The following is a 21,549-nucleotide window of genomic DNA, read 5'->3' as shown; positions in this document are numbered from 1 at the left end:
TCCGTCATTATTAAAAAAACAAAAGAATGATTGGCAAAAATTCATTAAAAAAAACTAACTGTGGAGCTCTCCAATAGAACTCTGTGCTGCTTCTAATGTGTCTAAATGTGCTCCAGTGACACAGTGGCTGGGCAGCAGAGGAGGGGCGAAGCCTCCTTTTTATTTCTGGGTTTACAACTCCTGACGTCAGTCCTTTCACCAGGATTAAAGCTTCTCTAAACAGATCAAGTGGGCATTCTGTGACCTCCATAAACCTCCCTACTCACTCTCCTCTTTAGGGTTTATTCACAATTAAAAACATATTTAAGTGCACAAATTTGTGTTTTATGCAAAGGTTCAACAGCATCTCTGGAAGTCAAAGCAACTGGATTTACTTTCAGTAAAAAAAATAAATAAAAATTGGTGTTTATCTAACGTAATGATCCACGCTAAATTCCTCCCTTCGATTCTCTGAAAGAAGAATCTGAAAGATAAATAAGTCCAGTTATACAGTTTCCCCACCCTACTTAATGTATTTCTGACTTAAAGCACTTCATACCACAAATGTCTCTTTGTGAGTGTGCACACAGGCTTGAATGGCTTATCTTTAAACACAGAAACTCCCTTTATTCCTTTAAAAACGTTCAAAGATCACAATCAAATTCTTCCATTACTGCATGAAAAAGAGGATGGCGCTGTATCCAGTTCAGTGGCCTGTCGACAGATCACTGACTGCTCACACGGGTCACTGCTTACAACCAGCTCATGGATGCGATGTCTGTTAGGTGCTTACAATTCTCTCTTTTTTGGCTAGCCAAGCTGCACAGCAATGCTTCTGAGTGTTTTGAAAAACAGATATTCTTATCTAGAAGCTGCCAACAAGCAGCTGGCCTGGTGCAACTTTCGGCCACAGCAAGACTGTCACCAAGGCAACTTTTTTAAACAAACTCAAAGACATCAACAAAATGAGTATTGTCTCCCAAAAAGACAAGGACAAACACATCTATGAGTTGATTTCCATTAGACTGGATTACTATAATGTCTTTTTTTTTTTTTTTTTTAAATAAGGCTTCCCAAAAGGAGCATTGAGCAACTGCAGCTCCTCCAGGACACAGCTTGAACCAGGACTAAGAGATCTGAACACATCACACCAGGTTTAACATCTTTACACTGACGTCACAGGAAATTTTATTAAAACCCTTCTGATAATTTACAAACCCCAGAAAAAATATCTTAGTATGTTCAGAAAATATAAACCAACCAGGGCTCAGGTAGATTGTTCAGACTAAACATGGAGGTGCAACATGTAGCTGCTGACAAGCAGAACAAACTGCAAGTAAATCTTTTACTTATTGTATACATTTTTAAATCTAGGCTGCAAACATCTTTCATTCCCTTATGCTTAAAATCTGCACAATATCTCATCTAGACCGCTTCCTGCGTTTAATCGCCTTTATGATTTTTGTACTATCCTTCAAGAGTTTTATTTAGGAATGTTATCTTTATGTACTCAACGCCTGTTCTGCACCCCACTGTGATGCTTTTCATGTATTGTGTAAAGTCATATCAATTGTCTTGTTCATTAGATGTGCCGTACAAACAAATAAGTCCTGCCTCTACAGATCTTTTGTGTAAAGACTCAAAAGGTAAAAAAAAAACAAAAAAAAACTTAAGACCAGCATAAACTTTTTTTCCCTTTATTTTCTTATCAAAAACAAATAGAAAAGAGTCTACTTATTAAAGATAAAAGAAAAAATTCACTGTGGACACGCATCTCTTTACAACACAAATCTCTGCAGTATTTGCTCGGCACAGAAACAAAAGTAAAGAAGTTACTAAAAAGTAACGAAGAAGTTTGATCCTCTAATTATTATGCTGATAATTCTTAACTCAAGACGACAGCTTTGCAATATGAACAATAACTGTACTATAGTCATTAAAACCAAATTGCAAATAAAGACAGGAAAAAACTGAACCAAAGACAAAAAAAACCAGACCAAAAAAAAAAAAAAAAAAAAAAAAAAAAAAAAGGCCTAACAGCCTTTGCTAGTTAACCATCTTGCTGCTGTATGAATGGATTTGGTATGGCCTCCATGCCATCCTGGGGACAAATTAGCACAACAGAGGTTCCTCTGCAGACCACCAGTCCCAGCTGCCTGGTGTCTTCTGTCAGCTTCAGCTGATCATCTGGATCTGAAAAGATAACCACAGGGCATAAGCTCAACTGTTTCTCAAAGCTGTGTCGAGTAAAAGGAACTTAAAAAAAAAAAGTATAAATAAAAGACAACTTTTTCCTCTTCTTGATTTCAATAGTATTTTCTTTTGTGTCTTCTTTTTATAAGGTTTTGTCATAAGTAAGCAATTTGTTCTTCTCTAATGATCAAAAGCATGTGTAATGTAGCATTTACCGCCACCTACTGACGGCAACCGGTTAATCGCTTGCTGTGAACCAAATAGTGAAAACAACCCGATGCACTGTTAAGCCTCATTTTAAAGGCTTGCTTTGGATCTGCTTAACAGCCGAATGATAATGTATAGAGGATTTTGAGGAGTGCTGTAACACAAAACAAAAAAGGGGACCAGAAAAGGTAAGTAGCAGCTCATGGTTTCGGCTCATGGCTTTTGCTTGAGTGGAGAGACCCCCTGCAAACAGCAGAATGAAAATGACTGAATTGCAGCAGTATCAATTCATTTTCATCAACAGTATCACTTATACTTTTATGACAAAAATTTTGCAGCACACCTTTAATCAACATTAGCTTAATTGATATTTTCCATTTTTAATTAGACTATTAAATATTTTGTTGCAAAATACAATCATAAAATTGCTCTAATTTGCAAACAGAAGTTGTATTTTAAGAGGAAAAAAAAACATAAAAAGCATGTGTTTGTGTTTCAATTAAATGGCCATTTTAAGACAAAATAGGTAAAAGTCCTTTAACGATGATACTTTCATGAATACATGTGTGGCAACAATTTTTAGAAGTGTTTACTTGGCTTCACACAAACTTAATGAATGGGATCATTTCATGCCCCATTGACAAAACTAACTGACCCCACACCTTCAGATGGAAGCATCTTTTTTAGGGTGGATCAGCCTCAGTTATGTTAGCTGTTAAAGTTGAGGCCATGAGCCGAGAGAAGTCAAAAACATTTTGTGCAGGGTTTCTATATGTTGGACCCAATGCTCTGCATGTTTTAGATCAGGGGTCATCAACTTCAGTCCTCTTGGACCAGTGTTCTGCAAGTTTTAGATGTTTGCCTGCTGCAACACACCCAATTAAAATGAAATGGTTTCCCCAAAGCTTGTTAAGCTCTGCAGTGGCTTAATGAGCCATTGATTTTAATCAGGTGTGTTGCAGCAGGGAAATGTCTGAAACCTGCCGGAAACTGGTGCAACCACTCTGGAATTGATTATCACTATTTTTTAGTACTGTAAGTGTCATATTTCCAGAAACCCCTTGTGCAAATGAATGGATCAGCCTGTTATCAATTTCTGGATAAGCATGCTAACTTGTTAATATTTTGGGTCAGACGTGCTAAAAAAACAAAAAACAAAAGACATTGTAAACGTGTGAAATAAGATGATCAGGATGTGCTCCACAGACTATTAACATATCTTTTCTTAATGTTATTTTCAACACTTTGCAGTGTTATGAAGTTCATAAATAAATATGACACTTACCACGCATATATTCGATTGTTCCGTCCAATACCAGGTTCAACAGCGGATCAAACCCTTTCAAGACACCACTAGCTGAAGGAAAAAAATACTGGGTGTTATTTTTTCTTTCATAATCAGATAAATTACTTTAATGTTCACGCTGCTTCCAATGGCTAGCTACACAGACAAGTTACACATACCCTCTCGTCCTCCTTGAAATTTGACACGAATCGGCTTGTCGATGTATTTGGACAAGTCGAAGATGCTCTCCTTCTTCTTCTTTTCTTTATCCTGCATACAGAAAGTGAACTGTGTGTGAATCACATGTAAGCAAACAACCCATCCAGTCCATGCTAACCGCACACAAACACCTAGCATCAGCTTAGCCTCGCTCTCCAAGTCAGTCAATGTACAAAAAGGGCTTTTGATAGTTTGCAAAAATGATTTCCATCTCGGGTGACATGCATAATGATTAGCTAGTGACTAAAGATTTTAATAGCGTATTTACGTATCAAGTAAAAATACATATTTCTACTTGAATGGAAGCGCAGATATTCTGAACTCACCGCCATGTTAACTGGATGAAACGGAAGTTAAACTTTGAACCCGGAGACGTTCAGCCAATCAAATTTCCCAGTACGTCAGCTGACGTCACCCCCTCTTTTTTTTCTTAACTAGCTGTTTTAGTCTGATAATATTTAATTATATATATTTTTTGTGAAATCCTATTTAACAGTTTCCTTTCATCCGATAATTAACGTTACTCTCACTTTTTAAAATTATTTTGTCACTTGCTTTGGAGGAAGTCATCCAGAGAATCTATAAATACACTCATGCCGTGCACCAGTTGGTATTTTGTAAACCAGAAGTGGGACAAGACACATTTGGTGTGACTGTTTGCTGTGACATGGCCTACAGAGCTAGCACAGAGCTGAACGCTCAGGAGAAAACAATCTCGCTTTTTTCTGAGCCATTAAACAAAACTGAGGAGGATGATTCTGCTTTACAAGTAAACGATTCTGGGCATGATCTAATCCCTGACATTGTCCTTGAAGTAGAAGGAGAGAGCTTTTTTGTCAACCGTCAACATTTGGCTCAACAGAGTCCTTACTTCAGGGCCCTCTTCTTTGGCTGCGGCGTGGAGAGCAGCAAAAGACAAATAGAGATAAGAGGTGTGGGTCTGCAACAGTTCAAAGCCTTGATGGAATACAGTAGGACATGCAACCTTGCTTTGGACAGAGAAAATGTTCTGGGGATTCTTGAAGCGGCAGACTTTTTACAACTAGAACGAGCCAGACTGTTGTGCTGCAAGTTCCTGGAGCGTGAGCTGCACCTCAGTAACTGTTTGGGTATGATGGCCTATGCCTGGCAGCTGGGCTGCACTCAGCTGTACACAGCAGCACGACAGGTGGTGCTCACACACTTCTCTGCAATCTCTGCTGAAGAGGATTTCTTATCACTTTCCAAAGAGACAATAGCAGACCTACTTGCCAGTGATGACCTGGCCATCCATAAAGATGATCTGGCCCTGGAAGCCACCCTACGGTGGGCCTCATTTGACTCTAAACGAGAGGAACATTTCCTGGAGCTCGTAGAGCTGGTGAGGCCCGAGTCTCTGTCTTTATCATTCATCACTGAACTTTTGACCAGAATGAAAAGCTCTGACCCCCGAGCCAGGCTCATCACAAAGCTGAACGAACATTTCCCACCATCTTGGTCAGTGGGCAGGTCATTAAGGAGGACCAGGGGCAAAGAGACCCTCTATGTGCTTGGTGGGCCTCATGATCAAGAACAACAGGCACTGTATCAGTTTCACCCTCTGAGTGGTAGATGGCAGAGCTGTGCACCACTACAGAGGAAGAACTTAACTCAGTACTCTGTAGCTGCAGTAGGTAATGTCTGTGTAATTTATATGTTTGTTGTGATGAGGATAGTAATTGAACTGATAAAGACAAGGGTCTGAATGTCTGCAGGGTTGAAACACAAGGTTTCATTAATCCTTTTATTGCTATTTCCAAATGAAATTTCAGATCTCTTAACCTACATATGCACACACAGTGCTGCAATTCTGCTTCACTGAACTTCTGCACACACATGGATGAGTAGTCTATATCTTATAATGTAATGTGTAATTTATTTTCTCGTTATTTAGGAGACCATGTGGTTGTAACAGGCGGCTACTTCCGGGATGTGTTGTGGTTTAGCGTGGACTGGGTCCGAATATACGAATGTGGGAACCAGCGCTGGGTGGATGGGCCGGCTCTGCAGAAATCCCGACACAGCCACTGCTCCGCAGGGATGAATTCAGCTTTGTATGTTTTAGGTGGCTGTATGGATGAAGGTCTTGTGGCTGATGTAGAAATGCTGGTCCTGGGATCTGAGGAGGGCTGGAAGGAAGTGAGCCCCATGGTTACTGCAGTGGAGAGGGCAGCCACTGCAACTGTGGGCTTATGCATCTATATAGCATGTGGTCTGGATGAAAATGGGGAGGCTTATCCTGGAATTCAGAGGTATATGGTGGAGGAAGACCATTGGGATGTGGTCTCCTATTCTCCATTTCCACGGTGAGTGCATCGTTGACAGCGCGCCAACTCCTCAGCTTGTCTTAATATCATCCCTTGCTAAATGAAATGGTTTCATAATGGTAGTCTGATTAAAAGTCCAAGAAAAAAGGTTAATCTGGCCTGTTAACCATCTTCTAGGTATGACCTGGTTGCTACCGAGCTCAACGGTGCCCTCTACTTGTTCGGAGGCCAAGCCTTGCGTTTTGACATGGAGACAGATGAATGGACTTTACTTGAAGAGGAATGCTTGGACAGAAAGTTCTTCTGTGGCTGCACTACGGTCACTGGACAGATCTACCTGGTCAGTGAGAGGAAGAGTAACAAAGCATTCCCCAACATGGTGCTGCTGGACCCTTACATAGACACCTGTATTGAGATAGATGATGCCATACCCTGTCCTGTGCCCCTCAGGGGATGCATCGCCATGAGAATGGTCACATGATGTAATGCAGCTTTTAGTTTTATTTGTTTATGCGCATCACAGATACCTTACTCAGAGCAAGTTTAAAATGTAGACACTTTTCCTTAAAAAAGACAGAATGAACACAGTTTTATGTTATCTGAACTAATTTATTAAATATGAGACATTTATTAAAACTTTTCAACATCAGACCACACCATAAACAAGACACCAATGTACAGTCATTGTAGAGCAGTCAAGTAAAACTTTCACAAAACATTTCTGCTTTCATATCTTAAAAAAGCAAACAAAAAAACCCAAAACCACAAAACAAAATTATTAACAAAGTGGGTCTCTTACTGTGTCGTTCACTGGAATCCGCCCTTTGCTGTATCAGTTATCATGTACTTAATATATCACGTCACATATCTGAAAGTAGAAAATGATTAGATGTCGTGTGTATGCACACTGACAGCAGTTACACACTTTAAAGAGTCCACAAAAAACTAGAACGCCTTAACCATTTATGGGGTAAGTGACTATTTTTGATCACTTTGTTCTCTTTCATATTCAGCATGAAACTGTTTTTTTTTTGTTAATGTAACAACAGAATGGAGGTCTTGGTACATACCAGAAGGACAATTTTAGGTTAAATTTTCTCATTTCAAGGTAATTCATTGAGTGCCCTATAAAGGCTTAAGAATGAATAATATAAATGTATTCTGAGCAGCATTTATGTTTTCTGTAGCAAAACAAACCATAATTTATGTTTTCACCTCTGCTCTAATTCATAGGAAATCCACTGCACATACAGTATGTTGTCAGTAAATTACACAAAGCCGGTCCAGTTACAGTAAAATATGTGAGCAAATTTTATTTAGTTTTTTTTTAAAAGGTTGATTCTTCATGTTAATTTTAGTTATTTTTGCATTTACATTATGAAGTATTTTACCATTGTAGTTAGGTTCCTCATCTCATAAATACCCCATTTGTGTGTACAGGCCACACAGCTTATCCAGAACACTGGTAACCAGCAGAAAGCATGTAGCAGCCTTCCCCACATTTCTGTCTAATAAAAGTAACTGAAGTAGCACACAGGCTTATACTCAGCGTTTGAGACAAAATAAAGTAAAATCATGGCCCGAGGCACAAAACAGAAGCAAAAATCTCATTGTGAGAGTCTTCCCTTGTGTAACAATGATATAACAAGTAGAAAAAAGTCTACATAATGTTGGTAGCAGAACAGTTTTGGATTAAAGGCTTTTATCCTGTCAGACATGGTGTCAATAAAATGAGGATATGCTCTTCTTGTTACACCAGAGGGCGTCATATCTGTTATCCTCATAAACAACCCTAAAAGAAGCAGGCCTCAAATCCTCTCTCTAAAAACTAAAACTTACTACAAACTTCTGGAATAACATATTAAACTGTGCCACAGACATACAAACAAATTAATAAGTACTTTGCACACAGATTACTACTATCAATGTCTTAAATAATCTGTCTACACTGAACGCAGGTGAAGGAGTAATAAATCATAGCCTCGAGTTTAAATTCATTAAATTTCATAAAATTTTATATCAGCTATATCCAAAAGATTAAGCAATGTTTTCTCATAAACAAACGCTATAATGCAATAAAACTAAGCAGCGTAAATACAAAATATGCACAAATTATAATTAGACGTTAAAGACACTGTCTCATTGTCAACCCAATCATACTTTTACTTTGACAAGTGGAAAGATGGCATTTTCTCTAAAATGCACACTGGCTGTTTAAATCTACAATCATCTGTGCCTTTATGCCCTATTTTTGCAGCAAAGCAGGATTAAAAACCTGCCATGACCTGAAATCATCAATGAACCATGTTGGATGCACACCAGCTGTAAGTGTGTGTAAATCATATTGTGGAAATGAGTTTGTTCTGGAAGCTGAAGGGGGTGCAGCTATTTTTCCACCGAGGCTAGGTGGACATGAGGGGAGCTGTTCCGTTATCTGGCTTTAGGCATTCTGCTGTTTACATTCCTCCGGTTGGTCAGATTATTCAGGACACAGTTGTTAGCCAGCGATGCTCGTTTGGAGTTGATTGTCCCATTGCTTTGCTCCCTGCTCCAATCACCCCCTTCTTCCTCAGGCTTGTCATCTTCCTCATTGGCATCCACTTCACTCTCCTCATCGCTGCGTTCATCACCCTCAACCTATGATTAAAACTTCATGGTTACGATCAATTCTGCACTTTGTCTTCGTCAAACTGTTTACACAATACTCACTATGCCCTTGAAGACAAACTTGTATACCATGCGCAGGATAGTGTAGGCCCAGAAGATATGAAGCGCTTGTAGCACTAACAGCAGAGCGTTGAAGAAGTAATAACCAAAGAAAGGCTGAAAGAACTCCATTGACAGCACCAGGGTTGTGTGAACCACTCTGAAAAGGTTCAAGCACAAAATCAGAGACATAGGATACAGATTGCTTGTTTCTCTTTCTTTAGTTTCTTTCTGTAGTTATTTACAAGTTGAAAATGAGACATTAAACACAGCCTGCAACCTAAATTACAGACAACACAATTTGATTTATGCACTAGATTTTTTTTTTTTTTAAAACCACCATCTGTGTATTAATAACAGCCTATTTATAATTTTAAGCAAAAATCTAATAATTCTATGTAGAGTCAACATACCTGCCAGGAAATACCACCAGTCTTGTAACCAGGAAAACCAGGGCAAAAACGACAAACAGCACCTCGCATGTCTTCGTCCACACTGCATAATGAAGCATCTTGCCAATCTTGCCATGATAAAGGCAGATAAAAAATAATTGTTGTTAATACTTGCAAAACAAACAAACAAACAAAAAGCACTGCAGCAAGTTGCCCTCCAGTCATACTTCCAATAACACTAACTGTTTGAGCTCTGTGTGTATGTTTATGCCCTATACTTAGAAATTGGGAAGCTGTAACTCAAATGAAATGCGAGTACAATATGTGAGTATTATTTGTGCAAAGCTTAACTCTGATATAGTGAAGAAAAAAAATAAATGAAGAGGTTTGGCACAAACAATTTAGATAAGGTTTCCAAAATGGCCGTTATGGCAAAGTCTGGCACCATTTAAGTCCCTCAGTTTCAAATTTTAGAAGGCTAAAAGGTATTTTATTTTATGTTTTCCAACACTGGCAAAACTGGTTTAGTGATAATTACCTGAATATAAAATAAACAAACTGTTAGTAATATGGTCATTTTTCTAGCAACTGATGTAATCCGATATCAGGTTGGTTTTATTTGGATATGCAAGTATTTTAAATAAAATTTTAAATTTGACATCAAATAAAGAAAAAGTATTATCTGAACTTCTTTTTGACCTAAATTCAACATTTTTACATCCACCAAGGCGGCAGCATTAGTCTGTCTGACCTTTTTTTGCTGACCTTTTTTTGCCCTTGACCCCCTATGATTCTAATGTATCTCTGTTCTTATCGATTGTAAGGCAGCGCTGGTATAATAGCTGCATGGCCTAAGTTTAAGCTCGGTTCTGTATTGCTCTTTTGTCATGAATGTTACATGTATGTATGTCTGACCTTGGACGAGCTGGCTTGAACTCTGAATTTCCCCTCGGGGATGAATAAAATATCTTTGATTTGATTTGATTTGCAACATAACTCAAAACGTTTTGGACAGATTTGATTATATTTGTGGGAAATCTCAGAAACGGAAGGTACATATCATTAGATTAAGGGATGTTCTGGATCACTGCCTGGATCCAGGAATATTTTAGAGGTCCTACAAACCTAAGCCCACCTCCAGCTCTTCTTACAATGAAAGGGACTGATTGATTTTGCTTTTCCTATTTGGCTTCAGTATGACTGCGATGCTGTGCTCTGAGGCTGGCAGCCAGTTCATGGTGCAGCCTGCTTTTCAGCAGTCGATGCTGGGATAGGCTGCAGCCCATCCAGATATCCTGCAAAGAGCATAGATGATGGATGGATGGATGGATGCACGTGCTATAATGCACTAATTCTTGTGTCATGCGAAATACAAACAGTCCATGTAGACACTGCAATGTAAAGCTTCTTTGAGCTTCAGATACAGAAAGGCTGAAAAAAAACATGAGCTTTTGTGGGCATGCTTTGCTTTTGTCAAGCAACTGAATCAATCATTGTCTATATCTGCTTATTCCAATTTAAGGGCACTGAGAGGCTGAAGCCCTGGACAAGTCGTCGGGCTACAACTGAATCCAGAGAAGCAAAGTTTTTGCCACATTAAAAATGAGCAATACTCAATTAAATTAGATAGTTCTTTATTCATCTGTCTTTGGAGAAATTCAGTGTTGCACAGAGCTGTATATGGTATTCACAGAATGAAAAGAACCCAAGATATAAATAGAGCCATATATATATATATATATATATATATATATATATATATATATATATATATATAAAAACAGTAAAAAAAACCAAAACAGTTATAAGTACTGTACAAAATGCCACGTAAAAAGCAGTGCAGGCAGAATAAAAAATGGCAATATAAAGAGACAGTGTGACCGAACAAATAAATAGGTATAAACATGTTCAGCTGTTTGTTGTATGAAGGAATATGACTAAATTTATTATGAGCGGACATTGCACAATGACAAGCTTTGGTTTGGCTCTGTAGATGATCAGCTCTGGTGGGAGCAGGCCTGATTATAGAGTCTGACTGCAGAGCAGCAGCATGTGCAGACAGCCCATTTTACAGGCTTTCACTGCTACTGTTGAACAGTTGGTGCAGAGAGGAAGAACTACATAATGAGACAAGACCCTGCTGCGGCAGGATGTTGCTTCCAGCTCTCCCAAAAAAACACTCAGACTTAAAACTTCGTTTTTATAAGTGATTTGAGGACAGATAATCCAATGTAACGTTGGCATTCGCTGCTGTAAGTGCTTGTTGGCAGACATCCAACATGAGACGATATCTATACTTGTTGTTGCATGTTTCAACTTAATGCATATTTGAATGGCAAAACCTAAAATCAGATGCTTACCAAGTAAAGAAATATTTAGATGGTTTTGGTTCAGTCCTGTGATAAATTAGATGCTTTTAAACTTTTGAAAAAAAAAGTGAATTTAAGTTAAGGTTCAGAAACAAAACCTACCTCACGCTGCCACTATGACTCTTATCACAAACCAGACATGAAGTCGCTCTACTATCTGAGACGACAGTGACGACCTTGGTTTACAGATGTTATCAGTGACAGGTAACACCCAGGAAAATATGCCTCATGAAACAATAGACTAATTGTCCTGCTGGGAAACTTACAGGTAAAAGTTTTCAGAGTCAAAGGATGATTTACGGGGACTTTTTGGTATGACTATAGACCTTAATGCTTTTCTGTGTTCTGCTCACGACATGTTAGAAAAAGCTAGTGGTGTGTGAAAACATAAGGAAAATTTTCCAAATATCTATAATTCAAGTTCCTTGTGACCTTTTAGGAGTATTTTGTTACTAGAGAAGGCAAATTTCCACAACTTTCCCTGCACCTCATTTAATCCTTTCCCTTGGCTTCAGTTCACAAACAAATGAACACATTAGTGAAGACTAATGTGTTCATGGGGCAGATAAAAAAGAGGAAATAGGTATTCTGTAAGTAAAACAGACTGACTGAACGTCCGTTTGAATCAAGGTGTGGTGCTTTACCTCGAGGACCACGTCAGAAGAATCATGGAGCAACATCACCAACGTACCAACCCTCACATAGTTTGCACAGTAGGAGAAACCGATGAGAAATATGGTGGCGATATGATGAATCACCTGCTCTTTGAAATCCTATCAACCAACGCACAGAGCACACAATGGAGTTACTAACAAAATGCACCAACAATCCACATACAGGAGATACAGATTTACATTCTCTGGAGCTGCAAGCTGTGTAGATAGCACTTTAGCATTGAACTACGTTTTCTTTGACACAGAAACATAGATATCAAAGCTAAACAGTGAATGCTTGTGGGCAAATATGCATAAATCAAGCTAAAGTTGTTACTGCATTAATTCATGCTTATCAGTCACTTGAGTTTCTTCACACTCTTGTTTTACTTTCAAATTAATGTAAAATATTAGTTAATCTTTAATTAAATCTTATAAAAAATCTTATCACAAACAAGAGCAGTGCAGAGTTATGCTGTAATATCAGATAATCCATCTCGTAATCTGTACAAAGTTCAGTCGGTCTGGAGAAAAACATCTGGATTAAACTGAGCATTAAAAGAAGTTGAAAACAAGATGGAATATTTGCTTTTTTTTTTTTTAGTAGTGGTGGTGGGATGGATATCAGTAAAACTCATACTCACTTTTCGCTTGACATCCACAGAGACACACAGCAGCAGGGACAGATAGAAACTCATCTCTAATATGTAATACCAGTAGTGAGCGTCAGCAACCGGCTAAAAATAAGAAACAGTGAATAAACATTCACATTTAGTGACTTAAAAAGGAGCATTTTTCTGATCAGGAAAATCAGCTGCACTAGAAATCCTATTCTATTCTATTCTATTCTATTCTACAGTCATTTAGCAGACGCTTTTATCCTCAGCAGAAAGTTGCAAACTTTCTCTAAGCAGCTCACGAGTTACAACATTTAAAAATTAAAGTTACAACATTAGCACTGATATGTGGGACCTATCTCTTTATTTTTATTTATTGATGGATTTATTTTTTTACTTTCACAAACAATTAACAAGTACATTCATAACAATAGTTAAAAGAAAATACTGTGCAGGGGAGAGTGAGAAGCACATCACATCTTATAAAACCGCCTCTCCAAAACATTTGCAAAGGAAACAGGCATAATGAGCAGGCTAGTCAGTGTATTACATTCATTCGTACCTCAAACATCTTATCAGTTTAAAAATGAATTAAATAATAACACTGTTTTTACTGTCCTTTAAAAGAAGCACTTGTCTAAAATGTTTGCTGAGAAAAGACTGGATAGTTGAGAGTGGGGGTTGGAAGTAATGGGATCCCCCAAAAGAGCCTTTGTCCCAGGCTTCCCAGGATTCCCCATTGCACAGCATTTGTTGCTAAGCTGCATGATTTATGTAAGGCTGGCTTCCAGAGAGGAATGCCGACATGCAGGAATACCTAGCTGTCATCAGCGTACGGCAGAGACATTAGTTTTCAAACTGACGGTGAAAAAAAAAGTACTCTGGATGTTTAAAAGCAGCTTTGCTGTAACAGAAGTGAAGTAAAGGGTCGAGATTAAAGTAGGTGGGTGGGTGCACTGAACAGTCTGGGTATGCGGGAGGCAAATTCTACTGCACCCTAAACTAAGACTGTACATGTTTTTAAAAATTGTGTCCTCTTTCTGTCCCTCCTCTATCCTCTCTGGTCCGGTCCAGCAAAACAAAGTTTGTAAAACAAACAATTATATAAAATAAATACAAAAATAAAGTAAGAATCCAGAATATCAATGAGAGTATTGTATCTATAATGCTGCCCTTGGCAAAGTAAATGTGCCCAGCAGAACACAGCATCCAGAAATCATCTTGCCTGCTTAAATGCTGGACAAAACAAAAAAAGGAAAAAAAAAATTGAAGAGCCAGTAACATGTGGAAGAGCCGGTAACACGTGGAAGAGCCAGTAACATGTGGAAGAGCCAGTAACACGTGGAAGAGCCAGTAACACGTGGAAGAGCCGGTAACACGTGGAAGAGCCGGTAACACGTGGAAGAGCCAGTAACACGTGGAAGAGCCAGTAACATGTGGAAGAGCCAGTAACACGTGGAAGAGCCAGTAACACGTGGAAGAGCCAGTAACACGTGGAAGAGCCAGTAACATGTGGAAGAGCCAGTAACACGTGGAAGAGCCAGTAACACGTGGAAGAGCCGGTAACACGTGGAAGAGCCGGTAACACGTGGAAGAGCCGGTAACATGTGGAAGAGCCAGTAACACGTGGAAGAGCCAGTAACACGTGGAAGAGCCAGTAACATGTGGAAGAGCCAGTAACACGTGGAAGAGCCAGTAATACGTGGAAGAGCCAGTAACACGTGGAAGAGCCAGTAACACGTGGAAGAGCCAGTAACACGTGGAAGAGCCAGTAACATGTGGAAGAGCCAGTAACATGTGGAAGAGCCAGTAACACGTGGAAGAGCCAGTAACACGTGGAAGAGCCAGTAACATGTGGAAGAGCCAGTAACATGTGGAAGAGCCAGTAACATGTGGAAGAGCCAGTAACACGTGGAAGAGCCAGTAACACGTGGAAGAGCCAGTAACATGTGGAAGAGCCAGTAACATGTGGAAGAGCCAGTAACATGTGGAAGAGCCAGTAACATGTGGAAGAGCCAGTAACATGTGGAAGAGCCAGTAACACGTGGAAGAGCCAGTAACACGTGGAAGAGCCAGTAACATATGGAAGAGCCAGTAACACGTGGAAGAGCCAGACAGTGACACAACAGCTTCACCAGCTTGGTCACACACTGATGTGGGATGGTATCCCATTCTTCTACCAGTATTTGTTCCATGTCAGCCAATTTGATTGCGTTTGTCACTCTGGGACAAAGCGGCACATCCAGGCTGATTCCACGAGTGTTTAATGATGTTGAGATCAGGACTACAAGCAGACTATTCCATCCTCTTTACTCCCAAATTCTGGAGGCTGTCTGTGGTAAACCCAGCCATGTGGGCGTGAACGTTCTCATCTTGGAGGGTAGAGTTTGGTGGAGATGTAGGGTTTCCACGGTTGCAGAATCACGTCTTGATATAGCTGTGCACTGTCTGCAATGATGATAAGACTTAAATTTCCAGTGAGGAAGATGTGACCGAGTATCCCATTGCCTCAATTAAAAGCTGTTTGACCTTTGAAATCAGCAGCGATTTGGCAAATTTTTATGGGGGAAAGCATATCCTGAACTTTGCTGCTTATCCAACAAATGGATTTTCCTTACAAACATTGCAGTTTTAATTTAATTTAAAAAGGAAATGAACAAGCTTTCCAATGGTATAGGATTTACTGCTAAGAAGTATTGTTATCTAAAAGACATCTCCTGCTCACCTGTTTGGGATAACCCCTCCAGCACTCCCTGTGATCCCAGAACCAGGGCATCTGGAAGATCCAGGAAACAATCATTCAATAAAACAAGTTCTTCCTCTGGATATCATCTAAGCCTCATCAGCAAACACAAAAACACATAACTCAAATAAGCTAACACTCAAATCTGTACTGTAGTATACCAGTTAAGTTGAAGAAGATGAGCGTCTATTGGAAAGAAAAAGAGAAAGACATACTTACATTAATGAGTGAACTGAGCCCACCTATGAATGCTGAAAGGTAGAATACAAAACGCCAGCTGCACAGACAGAAAAAACATTGTCACTGTCAGAGGTTTAAATTAAATGATTCAATTAACAGCAAAAGGAAAAAAGGCTGATTGATATGAACCAGCGTGCAACTAATTTTTAACTTTGATCTAAGTTTCAGCACAGACAGCATCAGGCTGTATGATTATTAAAGCAACTTTTTTATCCCACATTAACAGCTGAACGCATGAAGTAGTGAGTATCAGGAAATCTGCCAAGCTGTCAGTTATTAACTACCCACTTCTAAAGCAGTAGAAGATAATCCGTAGAAATTTTCTACTCTTATTTATAAGAGCTACAGGAACACATTACATGACGATCCTCCTGAAGCTAGATCACTTCATTTCAACGCTTCCTGTCATTCCAACTGAAACGTGGTTTCAGTCACTGAAACAGCTTCATCTTCTAATAATGAACTGCAATTATCCATGTAATAAATCACTAACTTTATTTTACACAAACTTGATACGGTAATGCTGCCAGAACTACACTGTTTGTCTTTTTTCTTTTTATGTTTTTCCCATTTTTACCTTTTTCACACAACTGAACAGAAAATAGTGACACACTTTGTAATAAAAATAAAAACAACAAAAAAACAAGAGAGACCATGTGGGGGAAAAAAAGCAACATTTAGCATTTTGTAACACATGCAAAGAAGCAGAAAAAAGTGTCATCTGCACATCTAGGTGTGGGGAGGAGGGGGGGTGGTGAAGTTTGCTTTGCACAGACAAGTGATTTGCTGTACTTAAGTCTGTGTCTTAATCCATTTGACAGAAAAAAAAAAAATCATAAATAAAGAAAAAGGAACTCACGATGCCTCGCTGAACTTTTTTGTGTTGCTGGGTCGGTCCTGGTTTCTTCTGTGTCTGAACCAGGCCTGGATCTTCCTTTGCGAGAGCCCACACTGCTTCCCCAAGCTCACTACTTCACTCTAAAAAAGTGCAAATCACAATATATTTACACATCCGTTTCAATATGGTCTACAGTCCTGCTTAATCTTCTGACAGCTACATCTGCAAGTTTCTGTTAAAGAAAACTCAACAAAGGTTCAAAAGGTTGTGCTATCATCATGTCGTGCTCCTAGACCGATAGATGTGTTTTAACTGTATGGTGAAAAAAAATCCTGCTCTAGCTTTAGGTATTCATATTTTTCATAATTCTTAACATATATTAATTTCTGATGATTATTGTGTGTCTGAGGAGGTCATGCTGAACCAAAGAACTTCAGCTTAGTTACACGGTGTCTGTTTATTCACCTTTACAGACATAACCAAGAGAGGCCTTGAGATATCTGCATTCAAACATCTGGGAACTGATTAACTAGTACACTCTTTTCTATTGAAGAGTTTTACAGCCAGGAAATTAGATGCCATGCTGCCACAAGGGAGATTATATCTTAGTGGTCAGTTTGACCTAGCCTTTTAAGTAACAACAGACATTTCTTGTTTAGAATAAAATGGGTTTATGACATGCAAGTGACATACTGTAGGTGAGGGCTTAAAAATAGTTTTGTCTAGAACTCTTCAGAACGTTTCAGACTTCTGGTGTGTTGGACCTCTGAACTGTCTTTCTGCAAATTGCAATTTGTATTACTCTGTTCATTTCCTAAATCTGTTCAATAAACATTGCAGTCTTTTAACTTTAGAACCAGACTTCTTGTCATTGACAGACTTTCTTTTTCAACAACTGAACTAATTGCCACTAATGAGTCCAACAAACGTCAGTTTGGATTAAAGTTCCTCTTCTCTCTACACCCTGATTCACTCTACACAAGCTTCTGTTACAGAAAAAAGTTCCTCTTGCCGACAGGGAATTACGAGCTTTACCAGCTTGTTATTTGCAGTGAGAGCAAAAACAGCAACATGAGCATCTTTTTATTAGGCTCGTTGTGCTGACTATATGTAGACCCTAACTAATGCGACGCCACACTGAAGATGAAACATTTCCAACACACTGTGAGGTGCAAAAACCATTCCTGTACCTTCCAGGGAAATCTACAGTTCCTGTTTCATTATGTGTTTGTTTCCTGTGATTTACACGCCAGAACAACAAAGAAATCAGCTGTTTCTGCAGCCCTAATGAAAAGGGAGGCTTTGCAAATATGTCTGGACACATGAACATACTGTGCACATGTTTATGCACATGCACAGAAAGGCAACACTGAACCGTGCTCATTAAGTCGTAAAAACTTCATTTGATATATTCAAGCATGTCTTGTCCTGACATGTGAAGAACCCATGTAACCTGTGCAGAAACCCTAGCGCTGCACTGCCAAATGAAACTAAAAGGCAGCTGAAAACTTTCCATGTGAAACTCAACCCTGCTGCATGTTGGCACCAGTTTATTAATTAAGAGGGGAAAAACTCACAATGCACAAAGGAAGAGTTTGACAGACATGAAGTTAGTTTTTTTCATCTTCTAAGGTAAAGTCTAACAGCTGAGTGCATTCATGACAGGAAGTGACAGTGATAAAAGGTGGTAACTGAGGAAAACAGACAGCAAACTGGTGGTGAAATAACTTAAGCACTTAAGACTGAGGTTATTTTTGGAAACTGAAAATTGAGGCTTCACACAGGCTTACAAATTATAACTACATTAAGGTTGTAAAACCTGTAAATTAGAGAGTGAACTTATAGTAATTCAAACTTATATTTTATTTCAAAACAACTAAATATACTGATTGGTACATCAGTGTTTGCCCCGAGCAACTTTATGTCCAGTAAACAAATTATACTTCCCACAAAAACAGTAAAAGAAATATTATGTGTCGTAAAAAATGGCCTTTATGACACCTGAACCTTTCATCCCCAGACTTCCTGTTTTATAAACAGTCCGTTGATCACAACTCCTCCAATTACACAATATTGGTTTTTAGCATTAATGAGACCACACCCAAAACATGTCAAACTGTGTTCAAACAAAACAGCACTACAGTGTGTTTACTAATAAAGCTTATCTCTCACGATCTCTTGTTGGTAGGTTGTTTCCATTCAGGTTCCACAAGCATGATGCAGATGTGAAGCCACAAGGAGTAGGAAATCATCAGTGCAATAATCAATGGACTCCTGATCAATGTCAAAGACTCTGGTTTTTATTGCTCTTCTGAGTTCATTTAAATCTTTTTAGATAGTTAAGAAACACAGCATAGCATTTGTGTATCTTCTATGATGTGAACTCTGAATCAGGATAAACAGGAATACAAACCTGTGATGGTTGCCGGCTGTTTTGTTTGTAGAAAGCTTCCAGCTTTGGGATTGATGGGGCTCGAATTCTAATCCGATCCTTCACCCCTAAAAATCTGCTGAGCGGGACAGCGATGAGCCTGAGGGAGACAAAAAAAACTGCAGAAAGTTGGAATGAAATGAGTATTTTCTTTATTTGTTACACTGGCAGTACAACAAGGTGGATCATTTTATGATATAATTCTAGTTGGATTAATAGGATGATCCTAATCTGCAGCAGTTTGCAGCATGGAAATGGGATATATTCATTATGTGGCCCCTGACAGCTTGTCGAGCAGCTCCTATTGTGATATTTGACCAGATAGCTTTTGTCATTAGCTGATATTGCACCAAGAGACACATGATCTCTCTCTTGCTCTCTCTAGGTGAGGAGTCAGACAGATAGAAAGAAAATGAAGTACAATGTGAGTGTGTAAACAACGGACAAGATGTTTGGATAAACGTGCGTTTGTGTGCAAACACCTACAGTCACGTGTGGAACCCTATCTCAGCGATAATCACCCAGAAGTGGGCATGGAGGGAGAGATTAGAGAGGATGAGAAGGTCAATGTGGCTTCACACAGTCACACACACATAGTATCTGGTTACAGAACCCTCTAGCACATAAACACACATGCATGGCTACCTGAACACAGAAAACACCTGCAGCCTGAGGTGATCAAAGAGAAGACACACCTTACAGCTGACTGATTGACGTGTCCCAGGATCAACGCAATGCCTCACACTGGCTCATCTATCACAACAACCAAGACCGCACAGATGCTAAGCACAAGCGAGGCGTGCACAGACACACAATGGTACTCATCTTATGTTTTCCTCTCATACATGACTGCCCCGATACATCTAATGTTACCACTCTGCTAATAAATATCTTATGAAGGGACAAATAATGACATACAGATAAAATAAAAGAAGGTAGGGGAATGTGTGCGAAAACAAGCCTATCAGTTCATCCATCAAGTGTCTCTGCTTCTGAGCATCCTGTCACCAGCAGGATTGTTTCAGTGCACAGGCATGTTAAGAGATAGTCTGCCTTGTTTTTAAACCAGTAATTTGCTGTCTTGCAGTTATTTTCCTTTCCATTACTTTTCAGATTCAACAATGCAATTAAACCACAAGTTGTCTTTGTTCACAAAGGTACAAAAACTACCTCTTAAGCATATAATTCTTTATGTTGTCTCAGCTGAGTTGTCTGTAAGTGTTGCTGAGGTCTATATCAAATGCCTGATTCTGATGTCTGCCTTTATGTCCAAAGGAAGTGCATGAGGTCCATCGTGTTAGTGGCTTCAGAAGAGTTGATTGATTATGTAAATGTTCTGTAAACATATGATCATTCAAATCTTCCATGAGTACCTTTCACACTCTTTATTATTAGCCAATAAAATTTAAAGCCCAAAGACTTGCATGACTAGCAGCGCAACACCCAAAAATGATTCTACTTGCTCTCAAAGATAAGAAATCAAGTCATATTATTTAGAAAATTACTTTAAATACAATGTTAACAATTGTCTGAATGCTAATGTAAAATGTTCTTTCTAAAGGGGAGTTAAAACCAACTCCTCTTGCTAAAATATTTAAATAACAAACACACCTGCCAGGTATGCCAGGTGCCTTAATCTCACACTGAAGATAAGATTACTTTTTCTATTGTTGTCACTAGTAAAAGCTTTTCCACCTTTAAACCAAGATGCATCAGCGCCGATGGGGAATAACAATAAATCACTTGAGTCTTTTCCCCCTGACAGTGTCTTGTGGTTCTTTCCAGGAAGTTGGCATGACTTTTATTCACTGGCCTTTTCCTCATAATCTCACACCGCATGCCTGGTCTGCACCTTCCTGCTAGAAAAGCCTTTATCAGGGAGCTTAACAGGCAGCCAGCACGGCCAAATGCAGTCACTTTTTTCAGGGTCATTTAAAATCACAGCTGCGCTTCACCAATAAATACTGAAAATCACATGATTTAATGACTTAACAGCAAGCATCTCACCTCTCAAACACATATCTGAGGGCTATAAAGGCAAAGGCCAGCGGGAAAGTGTAGATGAGATCCCTGGGTAAAGGGAAGTGGCCCTCATCTTCCTTCATCTCAATGTCCTGCCAGCGTATACCAGGAGGAAGCCAGTACTTCTCCTGCCACAGCCATTCATTTACCAGGGCTTCCATCCTGAAGAAAAGAGAAGAGGAGTGAGTATTTGCTGGGCTAAGATAAAGTTCATGATCAATTCATATACTAAATATCATAATTACTGATAAACATCAACAAATGAGACAAATGGTTGCTCGTTGGATCATTTAAGTGGTCAAATGACATGGTGTGTTTGCCATAGATGACGCCATCCAGTTGGTTTACTTTGAAATGAGGAAGGGGTAGG

The 21,549-nt window shown here is 39.1% G+C and overlaps 3 protein-coding genes across 5 annotated transcripts; 1 reads left to right on the top strand and 2 right to left on the bottom strand.

Annotated features, from left to right (window-relative positions):
• Positions 1-1,718: 1,718 nt before the first annotated feature.
• On the bottom strand, positions 1,719-4,220 carry lsm7 (LSM7 homolog, U6 small nuclear RNA and mRNA degradation associated; the record flags this gene model as incomplete). Of its 2 annotated transcripts, XM_079244766.1 has the most annotated exons (4): positions 1,719-2,172; positions 3,665-3,736; positions 3,844-3,934; positions 4,210-4,220. In XM_079244766.1, 4 exons carry the CDS (start codon positions 4,213-4,215, stop codon positions 2,030-2,032), a joined length of 312 nt encoding a protein of 103 aa, XP_079100892.1. In that variant the 3' UTR covers positions 1,719-2,029. The 2 variants fall into 2 exon arrangements, with proteins under 2 accessions (XP_079100892.1, XP_079100893.1); XM_079244767.1 differs by lacking the exon at positions 4,210-4,220 and having other exon boundaries at positions 3,844-3,940.
• A 329-nt stretch (positions 4,221-4,549) lies between these two features.
• On the top strand, positions 4,550-8,589 carry LOC306759220 (kelch-like protein 23). Of its 2 annotated transcripts, none has more exons than XM_079244778.1 (3): positions 4,550-5,535; positions 5,796-6,207; positions 6,346-8,589. In XM_079244778.1, the coding sequence occupies exons 1-3, from the start codon at positions 4,551-4,553 to the stop codon at positions 6,647-6,649; spliced, it is 1,701 nt and encodes a 566-aa protein (XP_079100904.1). In that variant the 5' UTR covers position 4,550; the 3' UTR covers positions 6,650-8,589. The 2 variants fall into 2 exon arrangements, with proteins under 2 accessions (XP_079100904.1, XP_079100905.1); XM_079244779.1 differs by having other exon boundaries at positions 5,967-6,207; positions 6,346-8,588.
• A 7-nt stretch (positions 8,590-8,596) lies between these two features.
• Positions 8,597-21,340, bottom strand: LOC306759221 (ceramide synthase 2-like; the record flags this gene model as incomplete). Its single annotated transcript, XM_079244780.1, has 10 exons — positions 8,597-8,805; positions 8,878-9,034; positions 9,288-9,394; positions 12,280-12,408; positions 12,933-13,025; positions 15,631-15,681; positions 15,868-15,925; positions 16,748-16,866; positions 19,140-19,257; positions 21,165-21,340. The coding sequence occupies 10 exons, from the start codon at positions 21,338-21,340 to the stop codon at positions 8,599-8,601; spliced, it is 1,215 nt and encodes a 404-aa protein (XP_079100906.1). The 3' UTR covers positions 8,597-8,598.
• Between the last annotated feature and the right edge of the window lie 209 nt (positions 21,341-21,549).

This window comes from Telmatherina bonti (genome assembly GCF_933228915.1).
Source record: "Telmatherina bonti genome assembly, chromosome: 8".
In the NCBI taxonomy this organism is placed as follows: domain Eukaryota; kingdom Metazoa; phylum Chordata; class Actinopteri; order Atheriniformes; family Telmatherinidae; genus Telmatherina; species Telmatherina bonti.
This window is presented reverse-complemented; position numbering and strand designations above follow the sequence as displayed.

Bases quoted from the DNA above. Each gene is read 5' to 3' on its own strand.
- LOC306759220 (XM_079244778.1), top strand. From the start codon at position 4,551: ATGGCCTACAGAGCTAGCACAGAGCTGAACGCTCAGGAGAAAACAATC. The intron at 5,536-5,795 runs GTAATGTCTGTG...CTCGTTATTTAG, and splicing joins GTACTCTGTAGCTGCAGTAG to GAGACCATGTGGTTGTAACA. The intron at 6,208-6,345 runs GTGAGTGCATCG...ACCATCTTCTAG, and splicing joins TCCTATTCTCCATTTCCACG to GTATGACCTGGTTGCTACCG.